The sequence below is a fragment of the Onychostoma macrolepis genome, chromosome 08 (genome assembly GCF_012432095.1).
Source record: "Onychostoma macrolepis isolate SWU-2019 chromosome 08, ASM1243209v1, whole genome shotgun sequence".
NCBI classification, from domain to species: domain Eukaryota; kingdom Metazoa; phylum Chordata; class Actinopteri; order Cypriniformes; family Cyprinidae; genus Onychostoma; species Onychostoma macrolepis.
In genome coordinates, this window is record NC_081162.1 from 17,083,591 (window position 1) to 17,104,526 (window position 20,936).

A 20,936-nucleotide genomic window follows, 5' to 3' on the forward strand; every position below is an offset into this window, starting at 1 on the left:
GTCCTCAAAAGACGTCGCTAGTCCCATGAAGAACGTTGTAGCTGGTCTCATAATAACTTTTCATATTATTGCACTACATGTATTATCATGTTAAGATACCATTTGGATAGCCTATATTTTGGGAAATATACTGAATTCATCAAGCATTTTAAAAGATGGCATGAATTATTATATTTGTAGATATATATTAATATAATTAAGGACAAAACAAAAACCAAATAGGTTGCTTAGCAAATGATGATCATTGTTAATTACATGTTTGTGAATGACTGAGAAGAATGAGATTTATTGAAAGAGGGCACGGGACAAATTAACATTTAAACCAGCGGCACGTCTGCGCGAGCTGATGGGCACGGAGGAAAAGGTATAAGCGCTATAAATCTACTTGTATTCATCGTTTTTACTGATTTATAACGTTAGATGTCACCAAAGATGAGTAGTGTTTTGTATTTTTTTGTAGGTTTTCCAATTTAATTTAATAAATAAATGCCCCGTTCGGTTAATTAGCTCACGAGCAGTCTCTGAGGTGGTCTGAGGTAACGTTAACCGTTAAAACCTTGAGATAAAATTTTATACCTTTCTTTTAGTTATTTGAAATTTAACACGATAAACTATACAGTAATCACTTTCAAATTCTTTAAACTTTAACTGTAGTAAAGTTAATTAGTTTGTTTGACTGCCTGCCCTTCTCGCTAGTCGATGATGTTCATGCTAGCCATACTGTAAACTTGAATATAAATTGCTGTATAAAGTTTAATTAGACCGAGGCTGCCGAAATCATGTTCAGCATCTGGGATTAATAATTTCCGCCTTTCCCCCTAAGTGACAGGCCTGTAAATTGTGTCATCTGCTCGTTAATGGTGTTTTTTTACATGCATGCTTTTTATGCTAGTTTAATTCTCAAATAAATCTGATACTTTAGTGTCAACAAATCTTTAATACACAAATGGTTCACTTTTTTTAGGTCCTGACTGCCACCAGTTGAGTCAATGATTCAGTGAGTTGCTTATAAGAAAAGATGCTCATTTGTTACAACATAGTATTATAAATGTTTTATTCATTGCTGTAAAACTAAGTTTTTTTTTTTAATCATCAGGTGGAGAGACAGTCTGGGCAGCAGCAACAGGACAACTATTACGAGTAGAGATGGGTTTCAAGATCCAGGTGCAAGGTGCAAAAAGATGCAAGGATCCAGGATCAAGAGATCATTCATCATGAAGACTGTTCCATAGGAAGCAGCGAATCCTGGGTGAAAAACTAAACCTGGTTGTTTCAGCATCACTCAGGCAAGACAAAATACATTTAAATTGATTTCAGTTGGTTATATGTTTTAGATCATCCTGACCATTCTGTTGTCCTGGATTTGAAGACATGCTGGAACTGCATTTCTCATGGCTGAAAGATTTGTGCAGCGGTATCCAGACATATAAGCACCCTTCCTGGACCCACACGACTAAAGGCTCTGGAGGAGAGACAGGTAATCCACAGGGTTGGATTTAGGGATTCAACGAAACCAATTTTTCAGAACCGATCCGTTACCGAAAATTCTGAGTATCTGCCGATTCCGATCCGATACCAGTGCAGTTTTTTGTTTTTAATCAATGTAGAATTTCTATACTTCTGTGTGTTGACCTGATCATCGCTCATTCGTGTGTTAAACACAATCTGCTAAATAGACAACTTCATTTTAATGAAAAATAACAAATTAAAAAATATATACCGTACTGACCCGAATATCAGACGACCCCCCTTTTTCCAGATGTACCTTTTGGAAAAAGGCTTTTTGAAAAGGCTTGTTTTTTTCCTCTTTCTCTCTCTCTCTCTCTCTCTGTAAAACATTTATTCTTAAATTATTTTCATATTGCATATTTTAATTTTAATTTTTGTTTTGAAAGTATGGTAAATACTGGTAAAATGTACCAACAATGATATTTAAAAATATACACTTTTTGTTATACCATAAAAATAACAGGTAGCCCATGTGAATTATATAACATTTAGGCTATCCATCTCATAGTAGCCTAACAAAATTGTATTAACAGTAGAAGTGAAATATTTAGGGGTGACCCCGAATAGTCGAAGAATCGATACTTCGATTCGAGGAGCCTGATTCGACTCCAAATCTCACAGTCGAATATTCGTGGGGTGTTATGATCATGCCATTTTGGCAATATGGGGGTGCTCAAATGGCTGATTTCACATAGAACTACTGGTTTTCTAACCAATAAGTTAATATACAGCCTATTAAGATAATGCTGTAAATAAGAATCTGGAAAAAAAAGCAGCTTTAAATAAATATTTTAACATGCTTGAATAAATCCAACCACCCCTATAGATTTAAGTTTCACTTTCCATGATCCGGGAGCATGGATTTAAAATTTTAACAAGACTCAAACTAGGGCTGGGCGATATATCGAACACGATATTCATGCGCATCTCGTCAGTAAAGCCGGTTCCGTCATTAGCGCTAAATCTCCATCACCTGTTTTCAAATAGAGCGCCATTTAATACACAGAGCCGTAGTTCACTGACAAGCTATGCAATATCGCGTTTATTATCGAAGGCGATTCATCTGTGATAATGAACGCGATATTGCATAGCTTGCATAGCTCGATATATCGCCCAGCCCTAACTCAAACTGACACAGGCAGAGAGAAAGAATTTTTTCGATCAGGTAGGGTACAAGCAGGGATTAAAGTTCTCCGTCGCTACGACGGATTTCCGTTAATTGCAGCGAGTCTACGACGGATTTCCATCAATTGGAAAAAATGAGGGGAAAAGAAACATGTAGCACATTGTTGTTGTTGTTCTGTCGGCACACCAAAATCATCCCCGCCACGTCTGCAGCTTCTCACTGACAACATAGTAACACCGCTCGCATCATTCAGTCGGGTTATTAGCAGAGAACACAGAGCAGAACTTGATTTCAGCTATTAATAATCATTCTACTCATTCCCGCAGGTTCCGACGGAATGAATCACATTTGCACCTGCTTTTGAGTCTTGATAACTCACTCGCGTGCTCTCATTTTCTGTGCACAGATCGCGATAAGGAGAGTGACAGCTTTTAATTATTATTATTAAGGAAGTTTGCAAATGTGATATTAAACGAGTACTGCATGATTTTGCTCTATATCATCAACGAAAATAGTTCTAATTAGTAACAGCTGAGCCGCTGCGCATCTCTAAAAGCAAACACAGCGGTGTTTCATTCATGAATGAAAGTGCGTTTTTGAACGAATCTAGTGAGTCAGTGATTCATGATTACCCGTTCATAAAGACAGTCACTTGCTTCGTTTCTGAATGAATCATCCGTTCGAACGAATCAAACTCCCCCTGGTGTTTCGGGGACCCTATGCAGCTTGTGTATTCTGCGTATAGGGAGGTTCGGCTCTGGACAGGTGGAATGGGGGTTTTTTTCAGTCAAAAGATTTTTTTTTGCTTTAACCCCTGTACAAGTGATTTAAAAACATTTCAGCCAGTTAATATATATATCGTGTATATTATTTTATTTATCTCAAATAAGATGCATTTGGTTGAGTTGCGCTGCAGTAAAGCGCTTCATTGTAGTACTGCGGTGATTATCTCATCAGCGCACAGCGCGAGCAGGACAAGCAGCAATGCAGAATATTAATAACTATGACTGGGACTGTCATCGACATAACATTACAATGAGAACACTATTATATTAAAACGCTGTGAATTTTTAGAGTTTAGTTGCCGTGTTTCTGCACGTTGTTGCGTGAAGAACGCATTCACAAAAGGAGTTCATTCAGAGCCGCGCAGACACGTTCATGCATTCATTCGGGGCATTTTGTGCCGATAGCTTGAGTCGTAATATTAACGTTATGTTGTATAAGTAACAAAGCGTATTATATATGAAATAAATGATGAGTTAAATCCCATTGATTAAAAACCTGCTATCAAATGCTTTATTCTACTGGTCATCTTCAGCGCTTGCAGCTCAAAACAAAAATGCAGAACATTAATAACTGCTGTCATATACATAAGAGCACTATTCTTAGGGTTTCACTGATGTTTAATGTTAATATAGTTTTAATCTTTCAATCAAAACATAAAACATTATTTAGGCCTACCCCGTTTGTATCAGCGAGCTGTCTGCTACACATTTTCCCTGTGTGTTAACTTCAGTATTTATGACTGTAGAATGTAATGTATTTTGCCCCGCCCCCAAACATATGATTCGACTATCAGTCGACTATCGGCAAGATTCGAAAATTCCGATTCGACTATGAAAATCCTTAGTCGGGGACACCCCTAGAAATATTATTGTAGTCTTAAAATCTCGGTACTGTCATGTTTTAAAATCACTTACAGAGCAAGTTTGGTCCCATCAGGCTATCATGACAGTCACGACTCATGCCGCTGTAAGCTTTTCTTTTTCTTTTGTTTTCACTCGCAATCTTTACATCACACATTACATTACATATTTCATCGCACACTCGTTTTATGCATTTTTGGCGCCACCTATTGTTGTGGGTTTATTATTGACATGTCAAAATCTAGACCCTGAATATAAGACGACCGCGTTTTTTCAGATGTATTTTCAAGAAAAAAACATTGTCTTATATTCGGGTCAATACGGTAATCATAGTCTATGACAAAAATACTATTATAAACTAGATTATTGGATAATTGAGCAGCAAAAGATACTCTAGAAAAATCATGTGTGCACAATAATTTGATAAAATCTAAACATTTAGTGAAACATTTTAGTGAAATAAAGGCCGTTCCACACTGAGCGCAATGCAAATCGCCGACGACAGTGCTTTTACACTGAGCGCGAAACGATTATTCACCTTGTGCTAATTCACGCCTGCACGCTAGGTGGCGCTGACCAACAGTGTATTTTTCCTCAGATGTGTATCTCGTATATGGATTTAACATCGTCCACTGCTCAATATACAGCATTAAATTTTGATAAATAAAGTTTGGTTCTACACCAGAAACACAAATATCTTACAAGAATATCCTATAATATAATTAGAGGTACAATTAGAATCAAGCTACACTTGAAAATTTATGTAATTATTAATGTGTTTGTTTATAAGTCACTTTAAACCATCATCGAGTGCTTCTAATAACTTCTGATTGTGATCTATAGTTGATTTTTATTATAATAGGCAGACTCGTTGTATGTCATCAACATCCTTTATTGTTATAAAAATATGACCTGTATACAAAACACATACAGAAAATATATCGTTACAATCATATGTCTATTTGCTTTCATATGTCATGTGTAGCGGCACAAATGTGTAACCCGTGCGCAGAATGATGCGCTTGAAGCAACACTGAGTCACAGCGCGCAGCGCTACGCATAGAAATGTTCAAAGCACAAAGGAAAGAGATATTGGTGTGTAAGTGTATTAAATCTGCGTGATAGTTTGAGCCTTTTCTTTTAACAGTTTTAAATCTCAGTTTATGTGCACTCTTGAAGAGAGTTTCATTGTTTTGACTCTAGTAACCGAACGTTACACGCAGTTTGAATGCTGAATGGAGGATAACAGACAGCCGCAGCGCAGAGAAGAGTTTACATGAACTTGAATTTAGTGATTTAAATATTCATCTGTACCTCACACTGAACTATGGAACAGCTTCAGAACACTTGGAATATAGCGCACAAAACTTTATGGTGCTTTATAATGTTTTGTGCCTTTCGTGGGGTTTAAAAATAACAGAATAGTACACGCACAATAACGGATTTGGATTGTTCTCTGACCGATACCCGATCCGGCAGAAAATGCCAGTATCGGAGCCGATACCGATCCTGAGTATCGGATAGATGCATCTCTAGTTGGATTTCACAATTCAGTTACTCATAGCTAGATAGATTTCAATTAATAGTCTAATTCCAGAGCCTGTGAGAGATTTTGTTTTTCCCCAGTCAGGAGGAATTTTGTTGAAATCGTTGATGTTCATATGGTCTTGTTATGAGAAAAATTACGAGCTGAGCAGAGTACCTTATGATAGTGGTTTTCAATTCTGGACCTGGGGACACACAGCACTGCACATTTTATGCATCTCTCTTTACTGACAAAAGCTTAGTTTAGTTCATGGAGCTCTTTCCTAAGGAGTTGATTATCTGATTCAAATGTGTTTAACAAGAGAGACATACAAAGTGTTCAGTGCTGTGGGTCCCCAGGACCACAATTGTAAACCACTGCCTTTATGAGCACCTCCTGAGCTCCTAGTCATTTTTAAATGTTAAAAAAATATTGGAGTTGGCCTAAATTTGACCAATGTAAAGACTCTCCCCTATTCCTAAACCATACACAACCACATCACTTTGCCTGGGGGATCTGGGGGCATGGTCTCATTTAAGAAATTATGTACATTTTAAGGTTACATTCGTCTATCTGGTTCACTTTGAGAGTTCAATATTAAGAGCTCCAATGCATGCTCAGTGTGGAAATTTAACAAAGAAAAAAGTCAATGCAATGACTCAACCCTCTTTTTAGTTACTGTAGACCCTTAAGAGTTTTGTTAATAGGTTTTAAGCTAAATCTCCTCTAGCTAGGACACCTAGTAGTAAGATAAAATTCTCTGTGAAAATGGCCCCAGAATCTGCCTTTCCTTGAGAAGCTGGAGAACCACTTAAGATTTCAAAAAGAAAATTCACAGTTTGTGGCCACCATCAAAAAAAGTCTCGGGTGACTTATCCAAATTGTCTATAAAATTATTTGTTTAATTATTTTTATTTGTTTATTTTTGTGTAGATTCAAGGGAAAGATGAAAAATAAGGAAGTCTGGGAACGACTGAAGAAGACCGCAGCGAGGGAAGGAAGTAATCATCACAATGTAAGTCCTTTGAGAATGTGTGCATTGTTTATTACAAGTTGTGTTTTCATTTAAATGTAGCAATGTACACAGCTGGTCAAAAGATTGAAATATATTTTAAAATATAATTTATTTCTGTGATCAAAGCTGGATTTCCAGCATCATTACTCCAGTCTTCAGTGTCACGTGATCCTTCAGAAATCAAGAAACATTTATGATTATTTTCAATGTTGAAAACAGTTGTGCTGCCCAATATTTTTGTCTACACCAGTGTTTCCCAACCTTATTTCTGCCGCTGCACAGTTTTGACCTGTAAAAAATCCCACGGCACACCACTAAGTATTATAAAAATAAAAATAAACAAACAGAAAGGGGAAAGGTTTATTTTTCTGTCAATAATTAAACATTGCGTCATCAGAGTTGGTATTTTGGCTTTATATATGATCAGACACTTGCACTTAATTTCTGAAAATCATACTCAAATGGAGTTAACAAGGTTTTTGATGAGCGATTGACAGAGATCTGTGTTTTCTCCATCATTAGAACGGCTGCATCTGAGGCAGTAAATGAATAGCATCGCGTTTTCATTAGGGATGTGCGCTACGACTAATTTGACTGTTGTTTAAACGGAAGTTTTGTATTCGACTAGTCGACTAGTCTAAAAGCTAGAAACCCCCAAAAAATGGCAAAAGCAAAAAAAAACTGTGCGTGTATAACAGCCTACACTTGAAATACTTAATCTTTGCATTACACTGTCAAATCCTTCAATGAAATCTGCTAAAAATAGGTCACGATTATGCCATATGCTTGCCTCACGTTATCATCATCTAATTTTAGGCGGTCGTTAAACAGAAAATAAGGAAGAGCATACACTCAACATAGTGCATAGCTTATTTATTCAGATCAGCTGGCGCAATGCAGAAATGGAAAATAGACTGACAGAATTCTTCATTTTCATATAACGTTAGCCAACATATTAAAACACAAGTCAAAAACAATAGGAAAGTATTAAAACGGCTTTTAAAAATGTACTTCATGTTGGCTATATTGTCTAAAAACAAAACAATGCTCGTTTTACTTACTCAGAGCATGCGCATTTGTTCAGTGAATTTAACATGTTAATGTGGTCTGGCGAAAGACGGGACTAGAGGCGATTCTGCTCTTGAAAAAAAAACGTGCTCGGCAGGAACTGAAGTTACAGGCACGCGGAGAGATAACTACAAGCAAGCAGACAGTCTCGAAAAGAGTCTGGAAATCCTGCACCACCACCGAAGTGGGTCTTAGAGGAATAGACGGCGCAGATGGGATCGCGGACCCAGCGGCGGGTTGTAGTGTATGACATGATTGACATTTGCTGGCTATGGCTAGCCTCCAAGCTAACGCATACGTGCCTGTATTGAATATGATTACGCATCGCTCCAGTAGAGTTATTGTAAGGTTAAGCCAATTTGACATTACACAGTTTACACAAAACTTTTCCGTTTCCTTCTAATTCAAAATAATCCCACACCTTGCTGGTTCTTCGCGTTGTCATTTCGAGCTCGCCGCAACTGACATGAAGAAAACGCATGCGAGGTCTGAGGTAAAAATGTAGTTTCCGCCCAGATACGCTTTTAATAATATTTATATATTTAAACATTTTGATATTTATTATTTTTCAAAAGTTTTATTTTAGCTTGTTGTTAAAATGTTTTAAATGTAACGTTAAAATTATGGTAATGTTTTTCTCTCGTGTAATTGACTATTGATTTCAGTGTCGACTAGCAGAAGCTGTACCGTTTAGTCGACTAGACCCGCACATCCCTAGTTTTCATCAGTTTGCAGGTTATAAAGTTTATTGTAGCTATATGGGCACTCAGTTTCTCTTGTTGTTAATGATAACGATTGCACTGATTTAAAATAATATTAACGAAATATAATAAGAGAAGGAAGTTTTTGATAATCTTTCATGGCACACCTGACCTGTCACGACACACTGGTTGGGAAACACTGGTCTACACGACGGTTCAAAAGGTTGGAGTGACTAAGATTTATTTATTTTTAAGACATTAATAGCAAGGATGCATAAAATTTAATTAAAGTGATAGAAAAGACTTTTATTATATTACAAAAGATTTGATTTCATTTTTTTTTACTTTTTTTTTTTTAATGTTTTGAACTTGTATTCATAAAATAATCATGAAGAAAAATATCACGATTTACACAAATATTAAGCTGCACAACTGTTTCCAACACAGACTACGTTTACATGTGCACAAATAATGTGATTATTTCCAATAATCAGAGTAAGGACTTAATCACATTATGATGTTTACATGTCAAGAGCAAAGCTCTTCACTCCCGTTTATATGCAATTTCCATTATTCGTATTATTTGAGTTGTGGTTATTTTTTTACCGCCATTATTCACATAACATAACCCCACTGCTCAGCACAAATAGGTGTGTTACTGGTCGCTGTTTTAATTTGTCTAATGCAAAACACGTTTGTATGTTTGTATTCCATACATTTTCGCCACCATAGCAATGTGATGGCAATGCCACTTCAGCTGGGTTTGCCTGCGCTGGATGAGGGTGAGGAGCAGAGACTGGTGTGCTGACAGAATTAAGTGATTTGGCTCTCCAGAAATGCAAAGCTTTCTTCCCCATCGTTTCTAATTTGGGGTGCGTTTCCCAAAAGCAACTATGGTCACAAGTTCCATACTTACCAATAGAGTTCAGTGGAGCTAACGACCATAGTTAGCTATCGATGCTTTTGGGAAACGCACCCCTGCAGGTGCCTCATGTCATTCATGTACGTCACGAGCACATGCGCACTTTAGTCAGAGAGGCAATAATGTGATTAGGTGCATGGAAATGCACTGATTGATAATAATCAGAAATGTTTCACTATTGTTTCACTAATAATCACTATTTTAATAATATAAGATTTAAAAAATGTGTTCATGGCTATGAAGGTAAGATACTGATTATCAAGAATACTATTAAGACGTCGTTTAAGAGAATAGCCTAACTGCCTAAACAGTTACGATAGTGTTTATTTGTCAGCATTTAAATGTACAGTTACGCATCTGGGTACTTTCCTGGGATTACAAGACTCTGCATATAAAATTATATGTTCTTTAATAACATGAAACTGTATGTTAATGCCGCTGTCATTATTTACGGTGTTGTAATTATTTTTTTCTCAGATTCTGATAAGAATGAGGCACGAGAGGTTTCTGTGAGAGTCTCTACCTATATATAGCACATATAAAATGAGCTTCACCGGAAGATTACGAGCTAGCTTATCTTTATCCGGAAGTTCTAAAAAGCGCTCCGTGCATATGGTCAATTGAGGCAGTGCTGGTGTTGAACCAGTGGATCCGTGCGTGGACCACGGCTGATGCCTGTCACTGACTTACATTGGTATCACTTCTGTGAGCCCATCACGGAATTTTCGACGATTCCGTGATGCCACCACAGATTCGGGGTTAATTAAGTCCGTGGTCATTACACGGAATTCTGTGAGATCAGGTTGTTCAATTTCTTTATTTCTTATGTTTTACTGTATTACACAATGTTAACAGAAAATTGTTGTTATTGTCAGCCTCGGACTGCAATTGGACGCTGGCGAAGCAAGACGCAAAACGTTTCTCCTTATCTCCCGGTTGTTTTGTGTGTGAAGCGGAAAGAGCATAGCGTGGAGAAAGGTTTTTCTGATTAAGTGTCCCAATGTGTTCCAGGATTAATAAATGGAAGTGATGTGAAGCCGTCCCTGCCGTTTCCAGTGTGAAGTTTCTTATGGGCAGATCTGGAACTGCTACACAAGCAGCTTTACAGTATTAAACATGAAAAAAAAAAAAAAACAGTGTCAGTGTTGCTTTCAGTTTTATTTACAGCTTGATTTTCTGTTATTAAGCAGCTCTCAATGTGGAGCTAACTAATGATAAATTCTTTTTATTAGTGAATTCAAAAATAAATAAAATCATATAATATCATATTATATATATATAATCATATTACATTAAAATGACAGTTTGATTTGCATAGATTAAAACTTAATCTAGCTCAGGACTGTTTAGATTATTGTAACACTACACACACACACACACAAAAATTGGCTCTTCAGCAGTTCTTTTGGGTGGCTGAGGTGCTATATAGCACCACTAACATATAAAGAACCTGGTAAGCCCAGTTCCTCAGCATTACATAGCCTGGGCCTGGACCATCCAATTAAAGGCTCAGTCCACCCTGGCCCCACACCACACAACAGCCAATCACAAAATTGGTGTGATATTCAGTTGAGTTCCAAATATTTCTCTTTTTTTTTTTTTCCCAAACCCTTTTTTTATTTAAATATGTTGAGACCGCCTTAGCCAACTGATTCATTTCGTGTTTGGTGTTGTAAATATTATAGTGATGTCAGGGCTCGATAATAAGGACTGGGGCCATCGTGAAAGACTCTCGGGACAGTTGACGGATTTGTCACTGGCCAGATTGGACCATCGCTGTGACTTCACAAAAGTTTACCATTTGCACATTCAATCGATTTTAAAGCATTCAAGCACAAGAAGATGCGCAACAAACCTCAAGTATTAGCGCATTCTCTGTGTGTGCTCTGTTTGCCTACAGTGTGCACATAGAGATCCGCGTCTCTGTGATAATGCATGAACCCAGAGTTCTCTATTTTTACCTTTTACTAAGGATTCCGACATACTTATTTTTTCGCCTACTATATAAGTATGGGAAGTATGCAGTTTCGAAAACAGCACTTGTGACAGCTTGTTTATGACACTTCATATTTTTGAGTGCGGCGCAGAGCTGCCTTCACATGCTATCGAAATGATCATAAATACGAGTTTCCTAGTTGGAAATTAGGCATGAACGGCCTCTCAAGTCATATTTACAAATGGGAAACTCGTAGATAATTTTGATACCTGAGCTTCCGATTTGGGCAGGCTATAAAATTAAAGAGAGAAGAGAGTAACATAGCTGTAGTAAAGTTTTGTTTGTTTTTCCCACATCACCGACATTGCTTTCTCCTACTGTTACAGTCATGTTTACGTATATAAATAACCATTTGATGCATATTGTATGTATTGAACACAGCGAAAAGAGCATTTATTTGACTGAAATTTCTGAATTGTAAGCCAGCTAAATATCTTGATGTTTATATGGTTACCAATGAGTGGGATGCTACATGTTATTAAAAACATGTTGGGTATTGACTAAATATCTTATATACAGTGGGTACGGAAAGTATTCAGACCCCCTTAAATTTTTCACTCTTTGTTATATTGCAGCCATTTGCTAAAATCATTTAAGTTCATTTTTTTCCCTCATTAATGTACACACAGCACCCCATATTGACAGAAAAACAGAATTGTTTACATTTTTGCAGATTTATTAAAAAGGAAAAACTGAAACATCACATGGTCCTAAGTATTCAGACCCTTTGCTCAGTATTTAGTAGAAGCACCCTTTTGATCTAATACAGCCATGAGTCATTTTGGGAAAGATGCAACAAGTTTTTCACACCTGGATTTGGGGATCCTCTGCCATTCCTCCTTGCAGATCCTCTCCAGTTCTGTCATGTTGGATGGTAAACGTTGGTGGACAGCCATTTTTAGGTCTCTCCAGAGATGCTCAATTGGGTTTAAGTCAGGGCTCTGGCTGGGCCATTCAAGAACAGTCACGGAGTTGTTGTGAAGCCACTCCTTTGTTATTTTAGCTGTGTGCTTAGGGTCATTGTCTTGTTGGAAGGTAAACCTTCGGCCCAGTCTGAGGTCCTGAGCACTCTGGAGAAGGTTTTCGTCCAGGATATCCCTGTACTTGGCCGCATTCATCTTTCCCTCGTTTGCAACCAGTCGTCCTGTCCCTGCAGCTGAAAAACACCCCCACAGCATGATGCTGCCACCACCGTGCTTCACTGTTGGGACTGTATTGGACAGGTGATGAGCAGTGCTTGGTTTTCTCCACACATACCGCTTAGAATTAAGGCCAAAAAGTTCTATCTTGGTCTCATCAGACCAGAGATCTTATTCAGGTGGCCGGACAGCCAGCTCTAGGAATGGTTCTGGTCGTCCCAAACGTCTTCCATTTAAGGATGATGGAGGCCACTGTGCTCTTAGGAACCTTAAGTGCAGCAGAAATTTTTTTTTTTTGACCTCATGATTCTCATTTGCTCTGACATGCACTGTGAGCTGTAAGGTCTTATATAGACAGGTGTGTGGCTTTCCTAATCAAGTCCAATCAGTATAATCAAACACAGCTGGACTCAAATGAATGTGTAGAACCATCTCAAGGATGATCAGAAGAAATGAACAGCACCTGAGTTAAATATATGAGTGTCACAGCAAAGGGTCTGAATACTTAGGACCATGTGATATTTCAGTTTTTCTTTTTTAATAAATCTGCAAAAATGTAAACAATTCTGTGTTTTTCTGTCAATATGGGGTGCTGTGTGTACATTGAGGAAAAAAAATGAACTTAAATGATTTTAGCAAATGGCTGCAATATAACAAAGAGTGAAAAATTTAAGGGGGTCTGAATACTTTCCGTACCCACTGTACCTTTTGGCTTTAATAAGATTTCCTAAAGAAACAGACAAGAATGAACTCATGATTGGGCCATCCTCCATGGTTCCTGTTCTTTCTGACAACCAAGCCCTTGAACGCGACTAAACTCGTAATTACAACTTCAGAGGTGGAAAGTAGGAAGTTACGATAGCATGTGAAGGCAGCATAAAATAGCAATGCAAATTCTTTACATCAGTTTTTCAAGTTCTATTTCAAGTTCTATGCAAATTCCATTTTAACAGTGTAACAGTGCAAATTTGATATTAACAACAATTTAAATTGTAATTTACTTGCGTTATATCTCTTGAATACTAGCAGTATACCTGCTTTCTATGATGTGCAGATTTTAGATGCTTCTTTTTTAGTTGTAAGAATTCCATGGGAGAAAATGATGAAGAAGGTTTAAGCTGAGCCTTGTTAATTTGCATTAAAATATAATATAATAATAATAATAACATTAAATGAAAACGATATGGAAAATTAAAGGTTTGAGAAGTAAAGTAAAAATTATACTAAAAATAACTACTAAATCAGTTTAAACTAAGGGTCAAAGGTGCACAGTAAAGAAGAAGGTGGTTTAAAGACCATATACTTTTGAAATCTGTCACTCATTCAATCATTAGGCACAGCTTATGTGAGCACACCATCTGATTGAAATACCTTTGTGTCTATTGAATAACATCTCCTGTTGTGGGTGCACACAAACTCAAAGTAAAAAGGTAAAACATAATCAAACCACATTGACCAAAACTGGGTTACTGAGTTTGTTCAACTTATTCTGTGGTACTCACTGTAAAAGTTTCAAACCACATACACAGGGTATAGAAAATCTGGCAAGAAGAAGGTGCTTTATTTTATTTTTCTGTAATTATGAACAATCTATTTACATAAAATATACAAATTTCATACAAATGTAGAAATCCAAGCAAATTTTGGAAATTCCCTTATTCCTGATTTGCTTGATGATAATGCAGGATATTTTTTTTCTTTACAATAATTACAATTAGGCATATAGCAAATGCCAGAACACACACTCCACACACAGACAGAATCAGTAAATGAGAAGGTTCACCATTACTGCACTCTGCACTCGTCTCTGTTCCTGCCTTGACTGTAGTTTTGCCAAGAGATTCACATCTGTTAGAGAGAGGGGTAGTGATCAAGTTCAACTTTAACCTGCCTTTGTGTTTATAAGAAACTCTGATACAAATATATCTCTTGTGAAAAAAGGGCTCCATTTAACCCCAAAATCTGTTGATGCAGATTGTAAAACAACAATTAAACTTTACTCTAGGAACTTGTGCAAAATAAGTGTTTAAATATCAGATGATAAATATGAAAGATAGTGATGAAACGATAATTACTTTGTATGTAATTTGCAGAGTGTACCATCTGAATATGAACCAGTAGGACAGTCATCACACACTGTATCACTGAATTCTGTTCCTGTTAAAATTGGCAGAAAATCGGTCGGTGGTTGAACACTTTAAACCCCCTCTGACATATATATAGTATTTACTCATGGGTTTCTGTTGCAGTATGTATACAACCCGAATTCCGGAAATGTTGGGATGTTTTTTAAATTTGAATAAAATGAAAACTAAAAGAATTTCAAATCGCATGAGCCAATATTTTATTCACAATAGAACATAGATAACATAAATATTTAAACTGAGAAATTGTATAATTTTATGCACAAAATGAGCTAATTTCAAATTCGATGCCTGTTACAGGTCTCAAAATAGTTGGGACGTTTACCATGGTGTAGCATCTCCTCTTCTTTTCAAAACAGTTTGAAGACGTCTGGGCATTGAGGTTATTGGCATTCTGGGCATTTGGTGTTGGAATTTGGTCCCATTCTTGCCTGATATAGGTTTCCAGCTGCCGAAGAGTTCGTGGCCGTCTTTGACGTATTTTTTGTTTAATGATGCACCAAATGTTCTCTATAGGTGAAAGATCTGGACTGCAGGCGGGCCAATTCAGCACCGGACTCTTCTACTATGAAGCCATGCTGTTGTAATAGCTGCAGTATGTGGTTTTGCATTGTCCTACTGAAATACACAAGGTCTTCCCTTAAATAGACGTCGTCTGGAGGGGAGCATATGTTGCTCTAAAACCTTTATATACCTTTCAGCATTCATAGTGCCTTCCAAAATATGCATGCTGCCCATACCGTATGCACTTATGCACCCCCATACCATCAAAGATGCTGGCTTTTGAACTGAATGCTGATGACACGCTGGAAGGTCTCCCTCCTCTTTAGCCTGGAGGACACGGCGTCCGTGATTTCCAACAAGAATGTCAAATTTGGACTCATATGACCATAGAACACTTTGAAACAGTCCATTTTAAATGAGCCTTGGTCCACAGGACACGACAGCGCTTCTGGACTATGTTCACATATGGCTTCCTTTTCGCATGATATAGCTTTAGTTGGCATCTGCAGATGGCACAGCAGAATGTGTTTACCGACAGTAGAGCCGGAGCCAAACCTAGACTTCTGGGGGCCCTACGCAAAACTGTGTCGCCGGGGGGGAGTGTCGCGGTGTCTGTCGAGGTGTGGCAGGATGTAATGCAGTCCCATATTGACAGCGTCATCCACAGACCTGTTTGCTCTGTAGGCAAACTGAAGAGGATCCAGCAAGGGTCCAGTGATGTCCTTAAGGTAGGCCAGGACCAGTCTCTCAAGTGACTTGATGGTGGAGCATTTGAAACAGCAGGGAACTTCGCACAGCTCCAGAGATCTGTTGAAGATCTGTGTAAAGATGGGGGCCAGTTGGTCAGCACAGACTTTTAGACAGGCAGGTGAAATACCATCTAGGCCTGAAGCTTTCCTAGATTTCTGCTTCCTGAAGACCCGGTTCACATCCTCTACACAGACCTTAAGCGCAGGTAGAATGGTGGGTGGGGGAGGGAGGGGGGGTTGCAGGAGGATAGGTGAATGTGTGAAGTGCAGATCAGAGCAAGTGCTGGGTGTCAGTCTGGCCTTTTCAAATCGACAGTAAAACACATTCAGATCATCAGCCAGTTGTTGATTCTCCACAGACTGTGGGGGTGGTGTCTTGTACTTGGTGATGTTCCTCAGACCAGTCCATACTGATGCCGGATTATTGGCTGAAAGCTCTCTTCTCAGCTTTTCAGAGTAGTTCTTTTTAGCCACTCTGATCTCCTTTGTTAGTCTCAGGGGTGCAAACGTGTCACATTTCGGCGAAATTCGCCGTTTTACCTGAATCGTGTAGATCTGTAAAAATGGGGGTCGTATCTGCGTCATCTGTGTCAAGTCACCTGTAGCGCTTTTTCCCCCTGTTGGCAAAGGAATGGCCCCGCCCTACTCTGCCTCTGATTGGCTTACCTTAATGTTCTTTCCCTCAACCAACCAATCTCACTCTTGAAGCATAACTTTTAGACGCTGCAGGCAACTGTCCATATTTCCAGAGGCTAGGTAAAATGTGAAGGAACAAGCTAACGGCAAGCAACTTATTTTTGAAGTAATTGGGCTATGTTGGTGGTTAGATTAGCCTGTTTGTAGCTAGCTAAATTAAGTTCACTGTAGAGCAGGATGGAATGCATTTGTATCTGCTGTAAATTACGGTGTTCCAGTATAAATGGTGATTACCGCATGAGGCTGCTGGGTTTTTTTTTTTTTTTTTTTTGCATGAGGCTGCTGTTGCAATAGCTATGAAGATTTTAAGTTACGTTATCGCTGCATTAGTTCGCTACCCTTTGCAAAATACTCCTCAGTCTCATTTGTCTCGCATATCAGCTATTACTCTGACATGAAGTCGATTTGAGAACTGTTCGACCTACAAGTAAAGCATACTGTTTAATGTACAGTAATATTTGTATCACTCAGCTCAAGTGGAGGCAGCGCTAAGCTAGGGCTGGACAATAATTCAATATCAATATGTATCACAATATAATTTTTTTCAATAACGGTGATATGATTTTTAAACACATTTCCGATATTTCGATATACAGTACCAGTGTTTCCCATACATTGATTTATTTGTGGCGTTTGACTTCGTTGAATAAACATGAGCACTGCACGTTTCAAAAAGCGGGTGATTTATATGAATGTATCTCTGAAGGGAACATACTGTCTTCAGAATAGTTTTGATGTTATTTTCATTTTATCTGATAAAGTAGCGTTCATGAGCGGAGCTGCTTAGATTACAGCCGTTACCGGGGAAACCGCTGGTTCTTCCGCTCTCAAAGCGCCTCCTACTGGCAGAGAATCAGATTCTACTCCGCTGTTTTCGACATAATAATAAATGTTTTTTTGAGCAGCAAATCAGAGTATTAGAATGATTTCTGAAGGATCATGTGACTGGAATAACGATGCTAAAAATTCAGCTTAGAAATCACAGGAATAACTAGCATTTTAAAATATTTTCAAACAAAAAACGGTAAATATTTCAAAATGTTACTGTTTTTGCCGTATTTTGGATCAAATAAATGCAGGCTTGGTGAGCAAAGAGAATTCTTTAAAAAACTAAAATCTTACTGTTCAAAAACCTTTGACTGGTAGTGTATGTTAGCCTATAGTCTGAAGTTAAATATATTAATATTAATAAGGTGAGTCTGAGATGTTTATTTGACAGTGATTTCACAATTCTTGTTTGTATGAAGGCTAAATACAAATAAAATTGTATTTTCTAACTGACAGTGGTTTCCGGAAGTATTCCTGGGCCCATTTAGTAATGTCAATGACAGAATCATGCCAATGAGTGATGCAGTGTCATCTGAGGGCCCGAAAACCACGGGCATCAAACAAAGGTCTTCGGCCTTGTCCCTTTCGCACAGAGATTTCTCCAGTTTCTCTGAATCTTTTGATGATGTTATGCACTGTAGATTATGAGATTTGCAAAGCCTTTGCAATTTGACGTTGAGGAACATTGTATTTAAAATATTCCACAAATCTTTTACGCACTCTTTCACAGATTGGAGAGTCTCTTTATCTTTACTTCTGAGAGACTCTGCCTCTCTAAGACATCCATTTTATAGCTAATCATGTTACAGACCTGATGTTAATTAAGTTAATTAGTTGCTAGATGTTCTCCAAGCTGAATCTTTTCAAAATGTCTTACTTTTTCAGCCCTTTGTTGCCCCCGTGCCAACTTTTTTTGAGACCTGTAGCAGGCATCACATTTGAAATTAGCTCATTTAGTGGATAAAAGTGTAAAATTTCTCTGTTTAATCATTTATGATGTTCTCTATGTTCTATTGTGAATAAAATATTGGCTCATGTGATTTGAAAGTCTTTTAGTTTTCATTTTATTCAAATTTAAAAAAACGTCCCAACATTTCCGGAATTCGAGTTGTATTTAGTGGTAGTAGTATTTTAGGCACATTCAACCTACCTGTTTCACTGATATATTGTCCAGGGCTACATGTAGAGTGTTTCAGAGCTAATCTACAGCTGCCTTTTTGATTTTGATTAATGCAGTAAAATCCCTTTAGTGGTCCACAAACAGTATTTGAAGACTGAGTACAGGCTTTCTTTACTCCTAATGTTTGGTCTGTGAAAAAAATGCATTCAATATTTGAAACAGCATAAAAAGGATTAGAATAGAATTTACCACCATGCTCAGGTGTTCAGAATTGAAATCTCACTCACTTTCTTCGCACACAGTACAAGGCAGGCATGTAGTGAGTCGATTGGGTTCGTCTGTGTAAGTTGATGCAGGACATGGAGCACAAGTTGTACTGGCATCCTCAAAGCAATGCCAATAAACACGGTTTCCTGTGATGAAAACTTCTGCCTTAAGGTACTTTTAGGTTTTTTTTTATACGACTGACAGTTTATTTACTTATTGTTCATGTCAGATGTACAACATAACTTTATTAGTGTATCACAATAACAAATACTTAATGTAAAAGTTACTTACCAGGTGCACACATGGAGCAGCATAGTCCATTCATCTCATATTCACTCTTAGCACACTCACTGAAACATGGTTTACATTTCCATATGACAAAAGCAGCAATGGTTGAAATGACCCATAAAATAGCCATAATTATGTGATGTTCAAGTTAGTTAGAATATTAGTGTGAATGTTTGACCCATGATGTCATGAGCCCTATTGTATTGTCCTTAATTCATGATCCAGCTGGATTCTGACAATTACATAAACTGATGATCTGATTTCTGCAACTTCTAACCCCAAAGAAGACTGGTTTCAAAGAGGTGTTTCCTTGTGAAGTGTTGAATACATATAAACATTCTGGAAAAAGCAGAAATAAAGTTACAATTTTGACTGCCATTTGATTTCACACACATTAAAACGAGGTTCAGTTTGTTAACATTAGTTGATGCATTAATTATCATGAACTAACAATGAACAATACTCACAGCAACATTTATTAATCTATTAGTTTATCTAAAACTAAACACCACATCCAACAAGCTTTCTCACTGTTATGGTCATTAATGGGAATAATCCCTAGCTACATTTAAAGCAGACATGAAATGACTTTTCTGATGCTGTAAAAACGTATGTGCCTTCTAATGAGATCATGAGTCAAATCAGGTGTGTTTGATTAGGGAGACACGCAAACTGTGCAGGACCAGGGTTTAGAAACACTGCTTTAGAACTAGAACTAAACACCACATCCTACAAACTTTCTCACTTCCTGACAACATTCTTTCACATCATGTTTTCTTAAAGGTAATCACCCAAAAATAGATACATTCACAGCCAAAGCTATACTCAGCCATCCCCCTATGATCTTGAGGGATCCTTCAATACTGTGGATGAATAGTAACGGTTTACACACTGTGCACAGAACATTTCTATCCTTTTAAATAGAATGTTGACAAAAAGCTTAGTGACTAAAGAACATAGTTTGAATCTAATGTAATGTAAAAGCTGTTTCAGAAGTGAATCTAGAACTATGGGTGCTTCCCAGCTACATGTGAAACATGAATTTCTCTAACAATTTCTCTAACCCCCCTCTGGTGAAACTAGATAAAAATAAAAATAAAGTAATATTTGCTCAAACAATGTGATTTCTGGTTCTGCTAATCCAGTCCTATGCAAAGCATGCTGAGAACTAAAGTCCACTGCCAAGTTGTAAAAATTATCAAGACAAATTAAGTGTTTTTTAAACAAGTTTTTTAGTTGTTTTTATTATTTTGATGTAACTATTAACACTGTCAGAATGCATCAAAATAATGTTTGTGAATTAAAAATGTATAATTAAACCAATAAATCAGAATTACACTTCTGATTGTCTTTCCCTGCGTCCCAATGTGCATACTATCCACCCTATCTGCCCTAAATAGCATTGAAAATTACTAATATCACATAGAATTTAGGATGGATAGTATGCACATTGGGACACAGGCTTTGAATTTATCAGGGCAAACACATTAAAATGAGGTTCAGTTTGTTAACATTAGTTGATGCTTTCATTATCATGAACTAATAATAAACAATACTTCCACATCTTATTTTGTATACATGTATTTGGAGTCACGACAGAGGTAGAAATGAGCAGTGAAAGATCACAAAATTGTATTAAAAATAAAACAGGACAACTTCAAAAAATGACATACCTTGAGCAAAAACGTGATAA

The 20,936-nt window shown here is 37.4% G+C and overlaps 1 protein-coding gene and 1 long non-coding RNA gene across 3 annotated transcripts; one reads left to right on the plus strand and one right to left on the minus strand.

Moving 5' to 3' along the window:
* Positions 1-57: 57 nt before the first annotated feature.
* Positions 58-10,633, plus strand: LOC131545449 (uncharacterized). Of its 2 annotated transcripts, none has more exons than XR_009272429.1 (6): positions 58-364; positions 965-997; positions 1,097-1,249; positions 1,335-1,477; positions 6,740-6,821; positions 10,524-10,633. It is a non-coding gene; the product is annotated as an uncharacterized LOC131545449 (long non-coding RNA). The 2 variants fall into 2 exon arrangements; XR_009272430.1 differs by lacking the exon at positions 10,524-10,633 and adding an exon at positions 10,388-10,523.
* LOC131545444 (tumor necrosis factor receptor superfamily member 14-like) lies at positions 6,835-19,380 on the minus strand. Its single transcript, XM_058784258.1, has 6 exons — positions 19,247-19,380; positions 18,976-19,101; positions 18,719-18,877; positions 14,723-14,804; positions 14,431-14,495; positions 6,835-10,612 (listed from the first exon to the last, which is right to left on the minus strand). Exons 1-6 carry the CDS (start codon positions 19,371-19,373, stop codon positions 10,329-10,331), a joined length of 843 nt encoding a protein of 280 aa, XP_058640241.1. The 5' UTR covers positions 19,374-19,380; the 3' UTR covers positions 6,835-10,328.
* Positions 19,381-20,936: the final 1,556 nt, after the last annotated feature.

Excerpts from the sequence above, each read along its gene's own strand:
- LOC131545444 (XM_058784258.1), bottom strand. The coding sequence starts at position 19,373 with ATGGCTATTTTATGGGTCATTTCAACCATTGCTGCTTTTGTCATATGG. Across the intron at positions 14,805-18,718 it reads ACAATATATCAGTGAAACAG|GAACAGAATTCAGTGATACA; the intron begins GTAGGTTGAATG and ends CAATTTTAACAG. Across the intron at positions 14,496-14,722 it reads CTCTGCAAATTACATACAAA|ATGTGAATCTCTTGGCAAAA; the intron begins GTAATTATCGTT and ends TCTCTCTAACAG.